Source organism: Motacilla alba, chromosome 9 (genome assembly GCF_015832195.1).
Source record: "Motacilla alba alba isolate MOTALB_02 chromosome 9, Motacilla_alba_V1.0_pri, whole genome shotgun sequence".
NCBI classification, from domain to species: domain Eukaryota; kingdom Metazoa; phylum Chordata; class Aves; order Passeriformes; family Motacillidae; genus Motacilla; species Motacilla alba.
The window spans coordinates 9,791,297-9,810,197 of record NC_052024.1 but is presented as its reverse complement, the minus strand read 5'-3'; the positions used below and the strand labels follow the sequence as shown (position 1 = coordinate 9,810,197).

Sequence of the window (18,901 nt, the reverse complement as noted above, 5' to 3'; positions counted from 1 at the left end):
TAAAAAGCCATTAAGGTTATTTTAAAGTATTCATTTATCATAACTAAAGTTCATAAAACTCTACAAAACAGACAGTAAGATATTCTACTGACATGGCTTCTCCTGTGGAGGATTATTTGTACCAGACTCCAGCAGTACAAAGTGCCAGGCAAGTGCAGAAAGCTTGGTGCAAAATCAGGTTCTTGCAGAAAGAAGGCAAACGATAAAACAATACAGCAGCTAGCAGCCCTTCCTATGGTAAACTTGGAAGGCTGCTGAAGAAAAACTCTCTGAAGCCCATTTCTTGTACGGGACAACTTGAGGAGAAATTACTTAATGAAAAGGAATAGGGAGCGCACTTCAAAGGTGTCTGAAGCAGGGCAGTAGATGGAAAAGTGAAAACAGAAGGAGGCAGCATGCCAGAGATATCTGCTACTTTCCATGGCCCGTTTGGCAGCATCTGCTGGGGTCCTGTATCTTGTGTGGCAACAAGAAAGCATCGTTTGAGCAATTCATAACAAAAGAAGGAGACAAAGGGAAGTGAGGCAAAAAATACTGCGTGGCGGGACAAGGCTTTTGCAAGCAGAAGAATGTGAAAGAGACACAGAGGATGGAGTATTAATAACACACATTGGACAGCAAGAACTTCTAGAACTTTACTTTAGTAACTCAATTTGCAATTTTCATTATGTATAGGAATAATAAAAGTAACAATCAAGTTTCCCTCTAACATTATGCTTGTTGTAGCACCATACAACTGAAGAAAGAACAACCCTGAGGTAGTACCAGGATCTCGTCTTGCTATCCTTCCTTGTGGAAGAAAATGTATTGCAACCACGAGAAGTATGAGAAAAGTTTCAAAAATATTTACATTTGGACTGAAATATTTAATTTGAAAATTATTTTTCTTAGTATTGCTTTCATAATGTATTCAAAATCTGTATTCAGAAAATGTCACAAAACATTTTGATTTTTTGACTATTTTTGAGTTCTCCCCTGATTATTTATCATTAAGTTATTATGAATTAGTAGTTTTAGTTACTAAGAACCTGTTTCTGTCATTGATTACTTTTTATCTGAAAGTTTGAAAGGTATTTGAATGAAAGTAATAGCTTTTCTTTAATTATCTTCCCAAAAAAGATATAATCAGGTAAATTGTATTTAATATGAATTTTTAAAAATAAATATTTTTTCATATACTATGCTGTTAAGGAAGTAATTCTTAGGCAACTTGCTTCATATCTCCACACAGCTGCTGGTTGAACATACAAATTTAAGTCTGCTGCCTTAAGTAAACAGTGTTTTCTCTTTTACTTATACCTTTGCATTACAAAGCCAGTACATGTCTAGCAGAGCACTTTTTTACTAAGTTTTAACAGCAGAACCTTTATACCAAAAAAAACCAACAAACCAAAACATACTCACAATTAACTGACCTTTACTTCAAGTACTTGTGTAAGTAAGTACAGTCACTTGACTTCCAGCTCTTGTCTAGTTTACTGCAGGAAAGAGCTTTTGAATCTAAGCAAATTTGCTCTGAGTAGCAGCGAGACAAAAACTAGACAGCAACAGTAGTTCAAATCTGTTTTTCAGAAAGGACTGATACATATGTATTCAATGTTTGCACACACCTGTGCTCCTGGTTCTCCTCGATCACCCTTTTCACTTTGAGAATCACCAACTGGCCCCTGGAACAAAATTACACTGAGGATACTCATGTTCTGAAACTCACATTTTCTAAGTTATATATATATATATATATATATATATATATATATATAATATTTTTTATCTTTTAAAATATACAGCTGTTAGTAGGTATTTTATTCTATTCCTTAGTTCTATTCTTGTCATTAAAGGTGGAAATAATTAGTGTAAATACTGGGCTGTAAAGAGTAGCATTTACTAGGTGATGCTGCCTGAACATCTGGATTTAAGGGATTTACTTTTGTTCACTTACTGTAAACCCCATTGGCCCTGGGAGTCCTCTTGATCCTTTTTCTCCTTTTTCTCCTTTCAAGTCCTATGACACAGAAAAGAAGAGCTTACTGTGGTGTCTTGGATTTTTCCATGCTTACCATATCAGTCTGGTTCTACAAATAGGAAATCCTTATGTCACCAGCAAGATTCTTTGAGCAGAGATGGTTCTACTCAAAAGATTAAGAAGCAGAAACTTGGTATCAGTGTAAGTCGGATGTTTGAAAAAGAAACTGTTTCAGAATAGAGCTAGGAAAAACAACCTACCTGTGATTGCAAGCAAAAGGATGCAGTAAATATCCCCACAAATGGCAACAAGAAACAAACCCAAGTAAACCTTAGTTGCTTCACTGGAGCTAGAGGTACTTCCAAACGTAATTGTAATGGCTACCTAGAGCATCCTTGTCCCTGTGGGTGCAGGATTAGATTATGCTACAGTGTAGTACGACTGGGCCACGTCCTAAAGTCACTATAAAGCCAAATTTCATTGTCTAATTATTACCTGGTTAGACTCATGTGCCAAACTATTTATGGAAGGAGTTTTGAGAGGTTTCTAAACAATAATGCCCAGTGTTGCTGAAAAATTGCCATTATCTCATGATAAGCCATCACAGTTGTCACTGGAAAGTGCTCCAGTTGCTCTGTATTTGATCTAAACAAGGAGAACTGGTGTGCCTAAAAGCTGAACCTTGCTTCTGCAATCTTTCTCTTCCCTCCTCAATTCGGTCGTGAGTCACTTTTATCTCACAGCACATAGTGGAGAGGGACTTTGGCTGACTCCATAGATAGATGAAAATTCCATAAGAAAAATGGAATCAATAACACGTAGAAGACTTGTCCTGTTAATATGTGAATACTTATAATTCTGTCAGCTACTGCTGTTTAATTTCTATATAAGGATACAATGCAAGATTTTAATTCACAAAGCAATACTTAAAGCTGAATCAGACTATTTCCTTCCATATTTATTGTCTTTCCAACACTTTCCATGATTACTCAGGTTTCAGTAAAAATAATGAGAAAACAAACTACATGAACATGTCGTAAGCTTTTGTGAAACTCTGGTAGCTCAGAGTCTGACATTCTCAATGCCAAGGCCCAGAGGTCAATGCAGCTGTGGCTTTGATAGCCATTCAGGACATCCATGTGGATTTGGTGAAGCAGAAGTGATTTACTCTTCATGTACTCAGAGATTCCCAGCAGGTGGGGTACTGGTAAGCAAGAAGCATTTCACTGGCATGTGCAGATGTGCACATGAGCAGCCAGGCTCAGCTGAGCTGGCTCCACACTGACACTCTGAGAGAGCTTAGAATCTAATTAAACAAGTCTGAAAAACGTTAGTATGGGCAAAAAGAAATTATATCAGAGCAGCGAAGATGGAAATGTCCTCACAAAGTAGAACCTAGTCAGATGGCTTATCTGAATGTGATGTTCAACAATTTCACTACCGTCATGTTGTCTGGTCCAGTTAACGTCACAATAACAGTTCCTGGGGGACCAGGGGGTCCAGTTAACCCAGTGTCACCCTTGAAAGAAAAAGAAAAATAGAGCCAATTACAAGCAGTGTGGTTTTGTTATTTCAAATTACTACTACTATACTTTTGATATCATGAAAATTTTTCTGTCATTACACTCAGCCGATAATTCAGTTAACACTTACCTTTGTTTGCCATTTAAATTCCAGTAAAAAAAGACATGTGGAAGATTTAACCTTCCCCTAGCTGATTAATACAAAAATGAGTATGCTGCTATCTGTTAAAGTTTCTGGAAACAATTTAAATTTTTTAATCCTATTTATTTGGTACAAAACTATTTTGAATCAAGCAAAAATATCTCCTTGATTACAATATTTATCTCTGTTTAATTATGTCAATCAGTAAATTACATGAACTGTCTTTGGTGACATCCCCCAAACTGCAATTCTGGGTATTTCAGAGAGATCACCAAACCATGGTGCTAGCAGACAAAACAAGCTTTCACGTGTCCTTCACTGACAACGTAAGTAGTGAAGTGCACTTTTTCATTAAGAATCTTTGAGAACTGGGAAAGTCCTCAGTGTGATCTTTCCTGTGGACCTCAACAAAACAATATCCACAGTTTTCAGTGATTTTAAGCCAGGAATGCTTCTGCATGGATTTGCAGCCCAACAGTAAAAAATGTGTCACTCTTTCATTTAGGAAGCAAGATGTTCCATGGTCACCTGAGCTACTGCTAATGAATAACCAGGTTTACAGGCTTTTTTTTTTTTTTTTTTTTTTTTTTTTTTTTTTTTTTTTTTACCACCCAGGGAACTCCTAGCACATTCCTGGTTGTGATTACAATATTAAAACTGAATCTGTGCAGGTCAGTTAGCATAACTGTGAGATGTCCTAATCTCTTGCAAGAATATTCAGATTAACTGCAGTAGTCCTGCAACTGCAGGCTGGGTGCTGAGAGACAATGTGGGCATTTGTAATAATTCCTGGTTCAAGGTCAGTTACAAGGAATACAAAGTAAGTACATGAAAGACAAATTATCCAATTTTTATTCAAAACCTAGGGGTTTTGCTAGCATCACAAGGGCTGACACTGAAAATACACTGGACAGAAGTTGTGAGACTACAAATGCTACATATTTACCTCTGTTTATCTGCTTAGATAAGCATTTAGGAACACTACACAAAATATACATATATATATATTCATATATATATGTGCTAATAAATAGTAATTACTGGCTTCTCTTCAGTGTCTAATCTTCTGTCTAGACATTTATGTCATTGGCTCTTATGTGAAAATGTTTTGACCTTAGAGACCATTGCCATGTTTCCATTTTTCAACAAAAGACTCCCACATATATACTGAAAATTTGCATTTTACAGGACTTACTTCCCCAAACATTTCACCACAGCAAATCAGAAAATGCAGAAAACAGAAACAAAACTTATAAAATGTCTAAAGCTTCTTATGAAATTACCTTCCTTCCTTTGGCTCCTATTACTTTCAGTCCCATAAGACCCTGAAAAAAATCCCCAAATGTTATTTTTTTTAATTTTACAAACACTTAAACATGGGTTGATTCATGTTACATATAACAGAAGTTTTCATTTTTTTTACCAATCTGAGACTACCTTAGGTCCAGGAGGTCCTGGTTTCCCTGGCATGCCCTACAAAACAGGAAAAAAAAATCCTCAGCTAAAAACTCACAATCTTGTTCTCTGATATAGGTGTTTTGAAGTACCCAACTTCCACAGAACTTATATCCCATTTTTACTCTTTCCTCCACCTTTACAACTGCAAGCCATTGTCAGTGGGTGGCAGATTGTTTACACAGTAGAGTTGCAAACATATGCATCCCTCAATGTTATGCATATTAGTATTTAAAGTGAATTGATAGATAGTTATTTGAAAAGTAAAATATATGCCTACATGGACAAGGTATGCTTCTGAAAATATAGAAATTATCATGCATAAAAATAATCAAAAGAAAATTAAAAAATCAGATGTGTGCAGAAAATCAGTTTTTACGTACACGTGTCTAGACCTCAAATAAGTCTGAGAGAATCAAGTACTTGTATCTGTGTAATTCCATAGGGTTTAGGGAAAATTAAAGGTCAAAGAAACAAGTGAAACAAATTCATACTAAAGGTCCTGGAGGGCCCTGTGGTCCAAGTTCCCCAGGATATCCTTGAGCACCCTGGGCACCCTGCATATTAAAAAAGAAATAGGAATAAATCTCCTGGTAAGATTATGAGCAAAATACAACACACCAGATTCAATGAAGTGAATGAGAAACAGAAGAGCAGCTCTGCTTCGGAATTTCCTTTTCCTGTCTCAGGGAAACACAGAAGTATAATTCTTCCTCACTGCTTCATTATTTGGCATGTGCTTTGAAACACAAGAAAACATCTGTTCTAAAACTAAACTACTCAAGTGAGGATGTAAGTCGCCTGAGAAATGTGGACTCATAATCCATATGGTCCTATTAATGCCTCTTATAAGCCTTCAATCCTTCAAATATTCTGTTCAATAAATCCTATACTTTAAAGCTTTTTTTTCAAAGAAATGGAAAATTAAACACTTTTATTTTCTTTTTAATTTAAAGCTGCTCCCTGTTTATTCCAATAGTCAGAAGAAATGTCAGCCCTGCCTTCCCCTGTTAATGATCATTCTTGAAATATGGACCATTCTTTCCTTTGTTAGTATTGTAGAAGTTGAGCTGGTCTATCCTGTTCAGTCTTAATTTTGATGGGAATTTTAGCAGTTGGACTTGAAGACCATTATAGGTCCCCTCCAACTGAACTATTCTATTCCACATGTGTAGGGGTAAACTCATAGATCTGTGACCAGTTTTTCTCCCTACCTGAAGTACTGTTTTTCTGCAATCTGACTGGCCTGTAAACTGATTAGTTTTGGTTTAGAAATCGGTGACACAATTGTAATAAATAAACACTGTATTTATATTAAGTAAATAATATACTTAAGTCATGTAAGATACCAAACAATTTTAATACATACTCGTGTTATATAGAATGTGTTTATACATATAACTGTATATTTTTATACATATCTCCCTCAGCACCCCTTATTTTGAGTTACCTGGAGACCAGGCATTCCTGGTAATCCAGGGTCACCTTTTGCACCATACTCTTGGCTATATCCCTCTGCAGGGTACCCCTAGACAATTAGATGAAAAGAAACAAAAAGTTATGCTGTAGAACTCTGTAGTGCAACAAATTTTCTAATACAGTTTGTAGGGAAATAAGCAACATCAGAATTGCATAATGATGGAAACTGTCTACTATGGATAGTTCTACCTTTAAAAACAGATTTTATGAAAACCAATATATCTTTTGCAGGCCTTCCAGCTCTCTGTTAAGAGCAGTTTTCTTTTCAGATATACCTACATTACTCATGCACAATCCTTGCTTTCAATTTATTTTTGTTGCTCTTCATTGCTATAAAACAGTCTCTAGTGCATCTGCATATTTCCATATGAATTCATAAACTGTTTGGGGGAGGAGCTTAGTTCTCTGTGTGCTTGAAAGTGTTAAATTAATTACATGCAGTAACAGTAGTTTGAGGGGAAAAAAAATTATAGACCATTTTGCAACCTGAGGTGAATGCTACTAGGACAAAGGAAGGACCAAACTTTGTGGTTGCTTCTTCTGGAAGGTAAACCTTCTGTTTCCCATGAATGGAGATGTAAAGAGCAACAAACATACACACAAATTGTTGATAACCAATAAATATTTCATTTAATATCTTGCAAAAAACTGACCTTCTCTCCTTTGATACCAGCAACTCCCTAGGAAGAAGAACAATCATATTGAAACAGAAAAATAAGAGTGCTGAAATAACACACTCTAAATAATGTCTAAGCTTGGTGCTCTTTGGGTGATTTATTTTCATGAAGAAGGTACATAGCCAGGTTCATGTTTACTGCGCCAGACTTCAATTTAAGAAGAAAAGGCATATTGTTTAAAAATAGTCAATCTCACAGGTACAACTCTACAATTAAAGTCAGAAGCTTTGAAACCTGATCTTAATAAATGAATAAACAAAATCAGCAAAGCTGGTAAAATAAAGATCATATTTATAAGTATTAGATTTGAAGCCAGTGGAACTTAAAAAACAGCATTCCTTTTCTATTTGTATAAAAGTTTCTCTTTCAAACACATTTCTACAGTGAAAAATCCCCAAATCCTGGGATCAAAGCAGTGTACCCAGAGTGAGAAGTTCTGGGTTTAATTCCCAGAATTGGTTCTTAATGGATTGGTCCTTAATGACTTAATTAAGCCACTATTTCCTCAAAGATACTTAGGCATGAACTGAAACTGCAATCTATTAAATATATCTTGGACATATCTTTTAGGGGTAAGTGGTAAATTTTCATGAGTATCCCATGAGAGATAAATCCAGTCAATGAATTTCATGCAGTCACGAGCTAAGAAGTTGAGGCCCAACATGCAGACAATAAAGCATTACTTTTAACTTTGGTCTCTTTACCACACAGTTTTCATACTAATAAATGGGGATACCTATATATTTCAACTGTTGTCAGTATGAGCTAACATGAGGCTTTGCTCTCCTTCAGGGACTGGCTTTATGTGGTTTGAATGCACACAATCATGAATGTCACACTTACTGGAAGGCCTGGAGCACCTCTTCGACCTGGAGGACCTGGAAATCCTTGGTCACCCTGAAAGTAGTAACGGTGATTGTTAATGCATCTTATGGTTTATTATTTGGCCTGATTTTGTCAAATGATCACACTAAAGTTTTCTATGCTATTACACTCACACTAAATGCACTGTGAATTCATGACCATGGTATTTTGCTAGAAGAGGATTTTTCTTGCATTTTATGCAGCTTGACTTCTGTCCTAGACTGTTCAGATTAGTTCACAGTTTCACTAGAAATTGATGATTTTCTGTAGTAGGGATTATTCTGACTCCTTCTTTCATAGAGTCATAGAGCAAAGACTCCTTCTTTCATAGAGAATGCTCATAGAGCAAAGAAAACCTGGTAAATCTGTTACTTAACATTGAGCCTTTTCATTTAATTATTTCAGGATTTATGAATTGCTAACTGCAAGCTAGATACTGGCAAAAAAAAATGGATTAACTATCTCCTTTATAACCCATTGCAACAAAAGGACATGCTGGACAAAACCAATTAGATCTCCTGGATTTAATGAAAAGAAGTATTATCAAATGTTATTTTTATCTTTTAGCAAAGGCCATTAGAATGTATTATTTATTATGTATTATTATTTATTTTTCACAAAAAAAGTAGCACTTTTCCTTTCACTGGTCCCATGACTCAAGTTTTTCTAGCTGATAAAGTCACAAAGCAAAACAAGTCAAAGTTGTAGATTGGGAAGAATTTAGAACATTTTTTGGCCATTCCCATGCACAGCCAAATGCAATCTCCAGAGCACAGCTTGGTTTGTACCTTTGTGCCATTGCATCCTGGAACACCTGGGAGCCCAGGAGGACCAACAGCTCCTGGTTCACCCTAAAAGAAGCACAAAATTGACACAAGCTTTGTTATTGTACATTGATATTGCCTTACAGAAACACTGAACAAGTTTGTGTTGGAGCAATGTTTCACAAGACTTGAAAGATTACAATGTGTTCTTAAATCATTACAACGAGTAAGAATTGCTGATGCCAAGATTTTTATCTCTAGGTCAATTGACATAGACAATGCTGATGTTGACACTAGAGTGAGCACATTGAGCTGAGGATAATTGTGCACTAAAGACTGAAGTAAGAGAGAAATGGTTAAATCAGTTTCATTTTTACTTACAGGAAGGCCTGGAGGACCTGAAAATCCAGGTATCCCTGGGAGTCCCTAATGATATTAAACCGAAGAAATAATATTATGAATATTAAACAAAAGCTCATTAGGCAATTTTTCTTTGACTACAGTCATAATAAGAATGAATGCAAGTATGATTCTATGAAAAGATCATTACTTCCTTAACTCTTCTGACTGTGAGCCAAGCATAATGGTTACACACAGGTAACACACACTGGTTTTGCCCACAGGAAAAAAACCCAAGCAACTCTTTGTGGTATTCTAGTCTGACTTTATCACTGCACACCCAAATATTAAATACATACAGCAACAACCTTGGATGTAAGGTGCAGCAAAAAGGGCAAAAGTTCTAAAAATAAATAATACTAGTGCATAGACTGTGTCATAAATTTTAACCATACATTGAAATCAGACAATGTTTTGCTTTTATTTTCACAAATTATTGAACAAAGTTGTCAATTAGCATGACATTTAATACATGTAAATTTGTTTAAAATACAAACACTTACTCGTATACCTTTGGGTCCAACTAAGCCTGTAAGCCCTGGAGAACCCTAGATCAAAAATGGAAAGTGATGTTTTTTGGTACATTTCAATTGAGAAAGAGCATATGAATGTCAACAGGATATGCAGTATTTTCAATATTAATTCCATTATTTGCACACAAAACCAGCTATATAAATAAATGATTGATTGGCCTATTACACTCAATAAAGGAAACAAGAATTTCATACAACTTGCATAAATTGTGGTGTCTTTCCTTCCCTTTCAGTGTTTACAGGGGATGTGTCACAAAATGCTTCAAGTTGGAAGGGACCTTAAAGATTATATAGTTCCAACCCCCTGACATGGTCAGGGACCCCTTTGACTAGAAGGCATTGCTCAAAGCCTCATCCAACTTGGCCTTGAACTCCCAGGGGAGGGGAAACTGTTCAGTGTCTCACCACCCTCCTACCCTCATAGTGAAAAAGTATCTATTTCTCACCATAGGTCCAAACAAATAACCATGTATCTTAAGAAAGCAGTTGCTATGGAGTCCTGGAAGTGCTTCCCTGTGAGGAAAAAGCTGGGAGGTTCCCAGATATGGGTGATGTCCATCAGATCAGACAGATGTATGTACTCTCACCTGCACAGTTGAGCATGGAAAGGAAGCCCAGGAGCAAACTGAAAGGGGGCAAAGCAGGATGGGAGAGCAAGGCTGAAGGAAGCCAGCAAGAATGTCTCAGTGACACTGCACCGTCTGCACAGAACCTGCTGGAATTCTTTCAAGATGCTTAGAGCTTTAGTGCTAGGAAGAAAATTCTAACATTCCCAGAAAGGTAATGGAAAATGTGGAGAACTTCTAAAATCCTGGGCCACATTCCATTTCAGATAATGTACAGGCATTGGATAGGAGAGGCTAACTGGCACACACTACAACACATGGCAATTCAAGCTAACAGAGATCTTGCTAGATAAAATAGCCTTACTTTTTGCCATTCTTGTAGAATTATTATCACTTACTAGAAGGGAAATGCTGTATTGAACACTTCAATGAATTCAGATAAAAGCCTCATCAACATGTATTAAATCTACATGAGTATCACTTCCAGAAAGTATTGTAAAAATAAGATAGGACAGAATAATGCAACAATACTTAAACAAATGAAAATGATAAAACCCATTTGGTTAAAGGGGTTTATAGTAAAGTGCTGTAGCCACATTAGTGCAGGTCCTAGACATAATCTGATTGTGGCAGCACCTTCCTGGTTTACACAGTGGCTGAGTACACACCATATTTACACAAAAAATAAGTTATTCACCAGAGCAAATTTATTGACAACAGCAAGATTACTGCTCCTCAAAACAAATTATGCATAAAATGCTTTTAATGCACAATTTTTTGTTTTTCTACTCATGCAGGAGATATTGAAAATTTGTATTCAGCCTCAGCTTAGGCCTTCAGAAAGAAAGCTCAAGTCACTGAAGCCACTCCATACTACAGGTAACCAGGTATTTCCTAAACGGGCCAAGATTTATCTTAAGAAACGTGTTTCCCTTCAAATTTTCTTAAATCTATTTGTCATATTTGTCTCATTAGTAGCTTGTTTACTTTCTTTTCTGCAACAAATATCAAGATGTTAATTGATACTAAGACAAAAACTGAGGTATGCTGCAAAAATCTGTCTAGACCCACGTTCATTGCCTCTGGCCGTTTAGTCCAGCTGCTTTAGCACTGGCCAATGGACAACCGACAACAAAAGCCCATGGTCATATCAGCTCTACTCTGATGCAGTCAAAATTACCCTTGCAGCTGATGACCAAACAACATCCCCCCAAAATGGGAAGCTCTGAGACAGGTTTTGGTTTGGTTTCGTAAAACAGAATTGTCTACACAGCCATAGCTAACTTTGTCAAGCACAGTAGTTTCTCTGTGTGTGTCTCCCTGTCTCACATACATACCTACCTTTGGTCCCTGTGGCCCTGGAGGCCCTTCTGGACCAGGAAAGCCTCTTTGACCAGGTGGACCTGGAACACCAGGAAAGCCTTTTTCACCCTGTAACATTAAAATAATTAAACTCTTCAAATATCCATGAATTCTCCTTTTGATAGCTTATTTCTGAGGCATTCATTACTTCCCATACCCCTTGGCTTTCTGCTGTTGTGGCAGATCCACTGCCCTTGCCAACACTGACCTGTTTTTTGTGGTTCATCTCTGGGCTGCCTCGGCTCATAAGTATGGCTGAATTATCAGAGCATGAGATAGTACTCAGGATTTTGTACAGTATGGAAGTTAGCTAACAGCATGAAAAGTTTAAGAAAGCAGCTGATATGTATTCCTTATTAATATTTCTGTATTATGCTTAGCAACACAAATTGAGAGACTAATGGTTGCTTGTCACAGCATATGCCACAGCACTTGTTGCAGTTGAGACAGGCACGATACACAGAGTATCATCACACAACTTCAGAAAGCTTCAACCCATACAGAGCAGCACCCTACCACTTCAGAAGGCTTCAAGAGTCATCCCTTCTTGTTCTTTAGCCCAGCCTTTTATCCCCTCATGTTGATGCATTGCCCCTGTGTGCCCTCTGTTCCTTTGGTGGTTGCTCAGTGCCCCTGGGCACTCCATGGCTCATTGCTGGCAGTGCTGCTCACCTGCTGCTCACAGCTGTGCCCATTGGGGATGAGGCTCAGCCCAGCCCCACTCCCAATCACCACAAACTGTGTGCCTACAGCTTCTGCTGTACAGCAAGGTCAGTTCCAAACCATCAATATTTCTTCATGAAAGCCAAGGAAGAAAACAGTGGGAGTCAAAGGAAACAAAACCATTCAGACAGACTAAAACTCCCTTGCTTTACATGACAAATATCTTAAACTTTTCTGAGTGTCAGAGATTAAGACAGCAAATTACTTTTTCATGTGTGCTTTTTTTTTTTTTTTAAGATCAAATTCAAATAAATAAACTGAAGGAAACAAATTTGAAGCTATGGAAACAGAATACAGAAGGCTAAGCTAGAGTGAAAGGGGCATTTTCAGGTTTTTAGTTAGATATAGAAGATACAAGTCTTAACTTGGTTTAAATGAAGTGTTTCAAGCCCGGAAGCTCATGGAAAAGGTGTTTCAGCCCTTCAGACAGCAGCAGTTTAGCATGCTCGTTTTTACATCAGTGGAGAGCTGCTGGTTCAAGACCTTTCACATCACAGCATGACATGGGAGGGAGAGAATGAGATTATAAATTCTCTCAGAGCCAGTTTTCCTATTGCTTTATACAAAGTTATACGAAGAAAGCCTGTGAAATTTTGCTGTGACAGTTTGAGTGTCTCATTTGATGTACAAGACAGGAGCCAAGATGTCTCTGGGAAGCCAAAATATTCTGGCTTTTCCAATTCATACTCCTCAAAATCCCACAAATTCACCAGATTTTAAATAGCTTCTGAATGAAATAAAAATTTAAAAAACAGTAATTATAATATATTTGTATCTCTCAAGATAGAATGTAATCCCATAATACTTTGACACATATAAAATAAGAATTTCATTATAAAGTGTGTGTGAGATCTATATAATAAATCGGCATAGCTTTTTATAAAAAATCTTTATTTCTATTGTATATTGTGTAGCAGCATCCCAAGGTAGGAGGATGACTGCTATCCCAGGATGAACCGCTGGAGGGGGTTCGGTACCAGCTCCCAGGAAAACCAAACTCCTCCACCTGCCTGCCCGTGCCGAGAGCCACGCGGTGCTGCCTGAACCCAGAGCAGCACTGGGCTCTCCTGACAGCTTCACTGCCCTTTCTACAGAAAAGGCAATTTTAGCTACACTTTCTTCTTAGCAGATCAACAAGATCCGAGGATTTTCAGGTTGGAGAATTCTAAACACTGAATAATGACCAAGACATGCTGATTAATGTCATTATCCTGATTTTCTGCATGTAAAACTTCATCAGTCTAAACAATTATTATTTACTCGTAGCCACAAATTGATCAGTTATTTTCCATGGAACTGATAAAGACAAGTTGTGGGTGTCCATTCTTATTAATATTTCTCTTTTAGGGGGCAGCTTATTTTTTTTTTTTTCCTAGGTTTTTAACTGGTTTCAATTTCACTGTTTAGGACAAAGTCAGGTTAGACCAACTAGCAATATGAAAGATAAACAGGGATATTTTACTAAAATATTAGTATTCTCCTTTCCCACTGATTAATGTATATTTTAATAATGAGCATATTTACTTCCAGATAAATTTTCTCCAACTTCATAAAAGCAGGTGGGACCAATCAGTGGGACTAATCACAATCCTAGTTCTTTATAGATGTCTGAAATCTGTTGATAAGGTTTAGTATGGGAACTTCTGTGTTCATGGTTCACCTCAATTGCAACCATGACTTCTTCAATAATGCCCCTTTCATTTGTGAATCAGTTGTTCTTCCAACTGCGAGCAGGGGTTCCAAAGAATTTTTGGCATTTGTGTAATTTAGGTTTGTCTAAAAGCCACTCAGAGCCTCTGCCAAGCTGCTATTGGCAACAGGCAGAGCTGTGGATCTGTTACTGCTGATGGATTTGCTGCTCCTTCAGTGCTGGCAAGGTGTTTGTGATTAGGACCCAGAAACTCATGCCCTGCTTGATCTACAAGAAGTTTATCTGTTTGATTCCAGTGTATGCAGTTTTCCTTCAGGAACTGGCAAAGTGAGGCGGGTGGGAAAGACATGGAAAGAGGGAAGCACTGAACATGAGACTCCTGATGGCATTATGAAATTTATAACAGGAGAGCAGCTGCCAAGGTAATGGCATTTGTTAAGAGTTAGTGAAAGTGACCTGGTGTTTTTGAGCTGTTGTCCTGCTGGTGTCCAAACATCATACAGTGCTGTAAACATAATAATACAGTAAAAAAACTCAGTTGAAATGGCTTAGTTAAACAGATTCCTCAAAGTTAACAGAACTTTGTAAGGTAATCATTCTCTGTAGACTCTGTTGGCAAAATACCATCATGCACTAAATTCACTCACTGTATCCACTGAAGTAATCTACCAACAATTTCCAAGTATATAAGCTAATATTCAAAAAGGAAAATGTATCTGTTCTTACCTTACTACCTTTTGTGCTATCACAAAAGCAGGGACTTTTACCTTTGCATACACAGTTCTGAAAAACAAAAATATAAACGTTATAATACAATTCATTTTCTCACTGAGTTGTTTGGAGAGAGGCAAGTAAGATCTCAGTGGTTTTAGTAAGTAATTATTTTACAAATAACACAACTTTAAAAAAAAATGTTTGTAAAGAGGCAATTCTCAACAGTGACAAAGAGCTCATTATTCCTCTGTATTGTCTGTTGAGACAAATTAAGAGCATAAGTGAGATCTTGCAGACTGAATTAACTATCCTCTACAGTTTCTCACATTACAATAGTCACATTGTTTCAAATTTGTAACTTTTATGTTTCTTTGATGATGGAGGAAAGATGCTGCAAGTAGTTGCTGCTCTCTATGGACTTGACAATTCCTGACAGGTGCTGCTTGTCTTTTAGGTGACTGAACTTAGGTGAGATGACGCCATATATCAATTTAAAAACAGCTGCAGGAAGCATTCCTGCAGTGAACAGATACTTAAACATTTATTTACAAAATAAAGCAGAAATTAAAATCAGTTGGCCATGAAAGGCAAATCCTCAAGAAATTATTGTGTCCGCCTCTGATTTATAGACAAACCAATAAGTAGCTACTTGATGTTTCATGCTAGACTTCTAAAGAAATGCAAACTTTAAATAGTTAATTCTTTGTCATACTTAAAGAAGACTCACTCTTACTGTGATCTGACAGCTAGAATTCAAGTGGTACTGCATCAGAAATTTGGAAAACAAAGGTATCATGTGAAACAGAACCATCTAACTATGCTACCTGTACTATTATATTAACCACTATGATTATATCACCAGGGATACAAGAATAAGAACTAGTGCAGAATTAACAACAAACAGTATCCTGATTTCTCCTTGGTGAGATCAATCAATCTGGTACTGGTTAATCTAAATTCATCAAATCAGTTATATGACAGATATTTTAAGCCTTTAAGCATCAATACAAGAGGATAAAGTGATGTATATCTCCAAATAAATTTGGGATAGTTTATAAGACAACTGATTTTCTTGTTCCTTATTCCATGACAGTACCTTGCATCCCAAAGCATTCTCTTCAAAACTGATTATTGGTAGAGGTCTGCTAAGCAATATAAAAAGGGCAATTGCTCAAGGTAAGATGTATACACAGATATATACCATTATAATTCTATAGACCTTCATGGAGTTGTACCTTATTCCTGCCTGTGAAAGCAAATTAGAAGCAGGTCTTTCCAGCATCTGTATGCAAAGCACAGTTTTCAGGATATGTAAAGAAATCCAAAAGTGAAATTACTCTCCCATAACAGGTATAATCTGCAGAAGATTTAATGTGTACAGATACAGAACAAACACTTTTATCTTATAATCAAAGATGATCCAATGTGAAGAGAAATGCATGAACATGTAGAAATTTATGACACTATACAATTAATCTAAGTTAATAAACTACTGAAAGAAAGAGTCTTTGCTCTTCAAGAAGTCAGAATGCTTAGAATGTGTTTAATTTGCCGTTAGAAAGCTTTCAGATCTATTTAGGTCTTTTTGTGTACACATATCACTCTAAACTAAACTGAAAAGACCAGTGATTTAACATTACACAGTCAGTTAGGTGGATAATACTAAATGTTTTGGCATATGATTTTTATGTAAGATTAGCTTACACCTTCTGTACAGGAGCTTTGAACCAAAAAATCATTGCTCACTTATACTGCAGTATGCTTTCACATCCTTCCAAGATGCCCGCAGCTCCTTTATCAAAGGATCATAAAAACCCAATATGATGTTTCCAGGTTATAAGATAAGGAAATTGAATATTAGGTATTAACAGTTTATTCAAAAATCTCACAATAACATCTATATAAGTAAGTGTATTAACCAAAGCCACAGGTTTATTTCCTGTTTTTTGATTTTGTAATTTTCATAGTAAAAACTTACATTTCTTTCAAATATTTAGATGAAGAATATTTTTGATTTAAAATCTAGGTCAAAGGATATGCCCAGATCATTACAGGATTACCAAATCAAGTCAATTCACCAATGAACCAAAATTAAAACCCCACAGCACTTGGAGTAATTTACAGAGGAGCTCTTCTCCGAAGTGTTTTTAGAGATAGTTGTAGTATTATATTAAACAGATACATAATTCTAGTAGTACCTGTTGAGGCACATTTCCTGTACTGGTTAATGTTTTGTGGGTGCAGCCTTGTCTGTAACACTGAATTGCCCTTCCTACACTATGGGGTTGGACTCTATGGGGCTCTGACCTCTTCCTGCTCCTGATTCAGAGAGTAACTTACCAACTGCTTAGAAAGTATTCCAGTCCTCTCCTTCACATAATTCCTCTAAGAAATGCCACAGAAAGAAGAAATAAAGTATACCCATACAAAGGTTAATGTAGGTGGAGCATGGCACTGCTACTCCAGCCACTGCAGTGGTGGCAACTTAATTTGGAGAGAATCTTACACAGTTCTCAGCACTTTGCCAGTAGCACTGGTTACATGCAGAATGTCAGAGACCGCATTTAGAGATGTTATCAAACACGAATATGCTAAAGGATGTGACAAAGTCTTAATCTAAGAAGAGCAAGCAATGCCAGCCTTCCTGTTCTGTCACTAGCACAGGCTCTGAGTGCTGTCACTCACACTGGTGGGGTCACAGTCCTACCAGAAATGGTTTAAAGGCAGGAAGGCGTAGTACAGAGGAACAGAGCCAAAGTGAGGATGATCCTGTATTTCTCCACTGATCTAATTTTTGAATTAAAGAACTGTCAGAGTATTTCTTTGTTTTTCCAGATCAAGAGAAGATCAGAGTAGCTCACCTACAATTTCAAAATACATATTTGTATTAAAAATACTGCATCCAGGACAGAGAGGCAGCAAAATGTGTTGCTGCAGGAAACAAGCACCATGTTCTTTAAGTATATTTCAGATCAAGACCACACAGGATGAGTAATAAAGATATTGAGATGAAAGCTGAGAAAATTAATTGTAATGTGTAGGAATATAGTTAAGTGGCTGAAGTGGGGCTTAAGTTTGCACTTTTGGCCTGACTGGTCTTTAATTTCATGGGTGAACTCCACTGATGCCTGAAGTAAATCCTGGTTAACATAAATGAAAGATGACTGTGCAACATGAGGTATTTTAAAATGAATTAAAATCAGTGCAGGTGATATCCATTAATTGCTGTGGACAGTAAAAATAGCCCAGGTGTCTCTGAAGTGGGTGATGAAGCTGTTGCTTTCCTTCACTGGTTGTTCTAACTGCTGATCAGGACTTATTTTTAAAAATGCATAACTAATTTTTCATTTAAACTTGATACTTATTAGCATCTCACCTATTCTGCCAGTAGGTCTTTATCTCCTAACTTAAAGAATCACTAAATTAGAACTCTATCACTATGTGGAACAAGACTTACTGGATAGTATCTATTTTTCTGTGATGCCACTTTTTTATTCTTTTCTATCTTTCTGCTCATTAATGATATCCTGAGCAGCCTGAAAATATGTATGTCATCACAGTGGTCCTAAGTGGAAGTAACTTATCAGCTAATTTCAAATTTTCTGTAATTTCTCTTAAATGCCAATACTTATTAAAAATTATGTATCAGTGAGCCAGCTCCTTTAAGTCTTGATTATGAATTTTCAAGGGCTGCTGACACATGGAGATTTTTGAATTCTTCCTGGGCTGTCTCAGTGCAGAGCAATCACTTTACACATCCCAGCTGTGTCTATAAATCACAACTGAGTGCATAGAATAACCCAGCTCCAATAGTTGATGTTAATATAGTGCTTAAAACTTCAAAAGGCCCATCTCACTCATTCTCTACTACCTGCTTTCTATAAATAAGGATGGGAGTAATACACTGTGATTACAAGAAGTAGAAAGTTTTGCCCTACCATTTATCTACACTGCAGATTTGTGTTGGGGTAGGTGTGCTGCACATATGTTAAATGTTGCACTTTCTGAAGAACATGATGGTGGTAGCTAGAGTTTCTAGCTTGGATACAGTTACAGTTTTGAAAATTTATCCTAACCTGCCCAAGA

The 18,901-nt window shown here is 36.8% G+C and overlaps 1 protein-coding gene across 2 annotated transcripts in view; it reads right to left on the bottom strand.

Annotated features, from left to right (window-relative positions):
• Positions 1-18,901, bottom strand: part of COL4A3 (collagen type IV alpha 3 chain) — a 58,886-nt gene that overhangs the window by 32,706 nt on the left and 7,279 nt on the right. For both annotated transcript variants that reach the window (XM_038146039.1, XM_038146040.1), the window contains exons 2-15: positions 14,828-14,884; positions 11,707-11,796; positions 9,770-9,814; positions 9,249-9,293; positions 8,892-8,954; positions 8,083-8,136; positions 7,216-7,242; positions 6,534-6,611; positions 5,578-5,640; positions 5,066-5,101; positions 4,912-4,953; positions 3,405-3,482; positions 1,940-2,002; positions 1,611-1,667 (exon numbers count right to left, since the gene is read on the bottom strand). In XM_038146039.1, the coding sequence (XP_038001967.1) occupies positions 1,611-1,667; positions 1,940-2,002; positions 3,405-3,482; positions 4,912-4,953; positions 5,066-5,101; positions 5,578-5,640; positions 6,534-6,611; positions 7,216-7,242; positions 8,083-8,136; positions 8,892-8,954; positions 9,249-9,293; positions 9,770-9,814; positions 11,707-11,796; positions 14,828-14,884 (798 nt within the window). The remainder of the gene's footprint in view (positions 1-1,610; positions 1,668-1,939; positions 2,003-3,404; positions 3,483-4,911; positions 4,954-5,065; positions 5,102-5,577; positions 5,641-6,533; positions 6,612-7,215; positions 7,243-8,082; positions 8,137-8,891; positions 8,955-9,248; positions 9,294-9,769; positions 9,815-11,706; positions 11,797-14,827; positions 14,885-18,901) is intronic.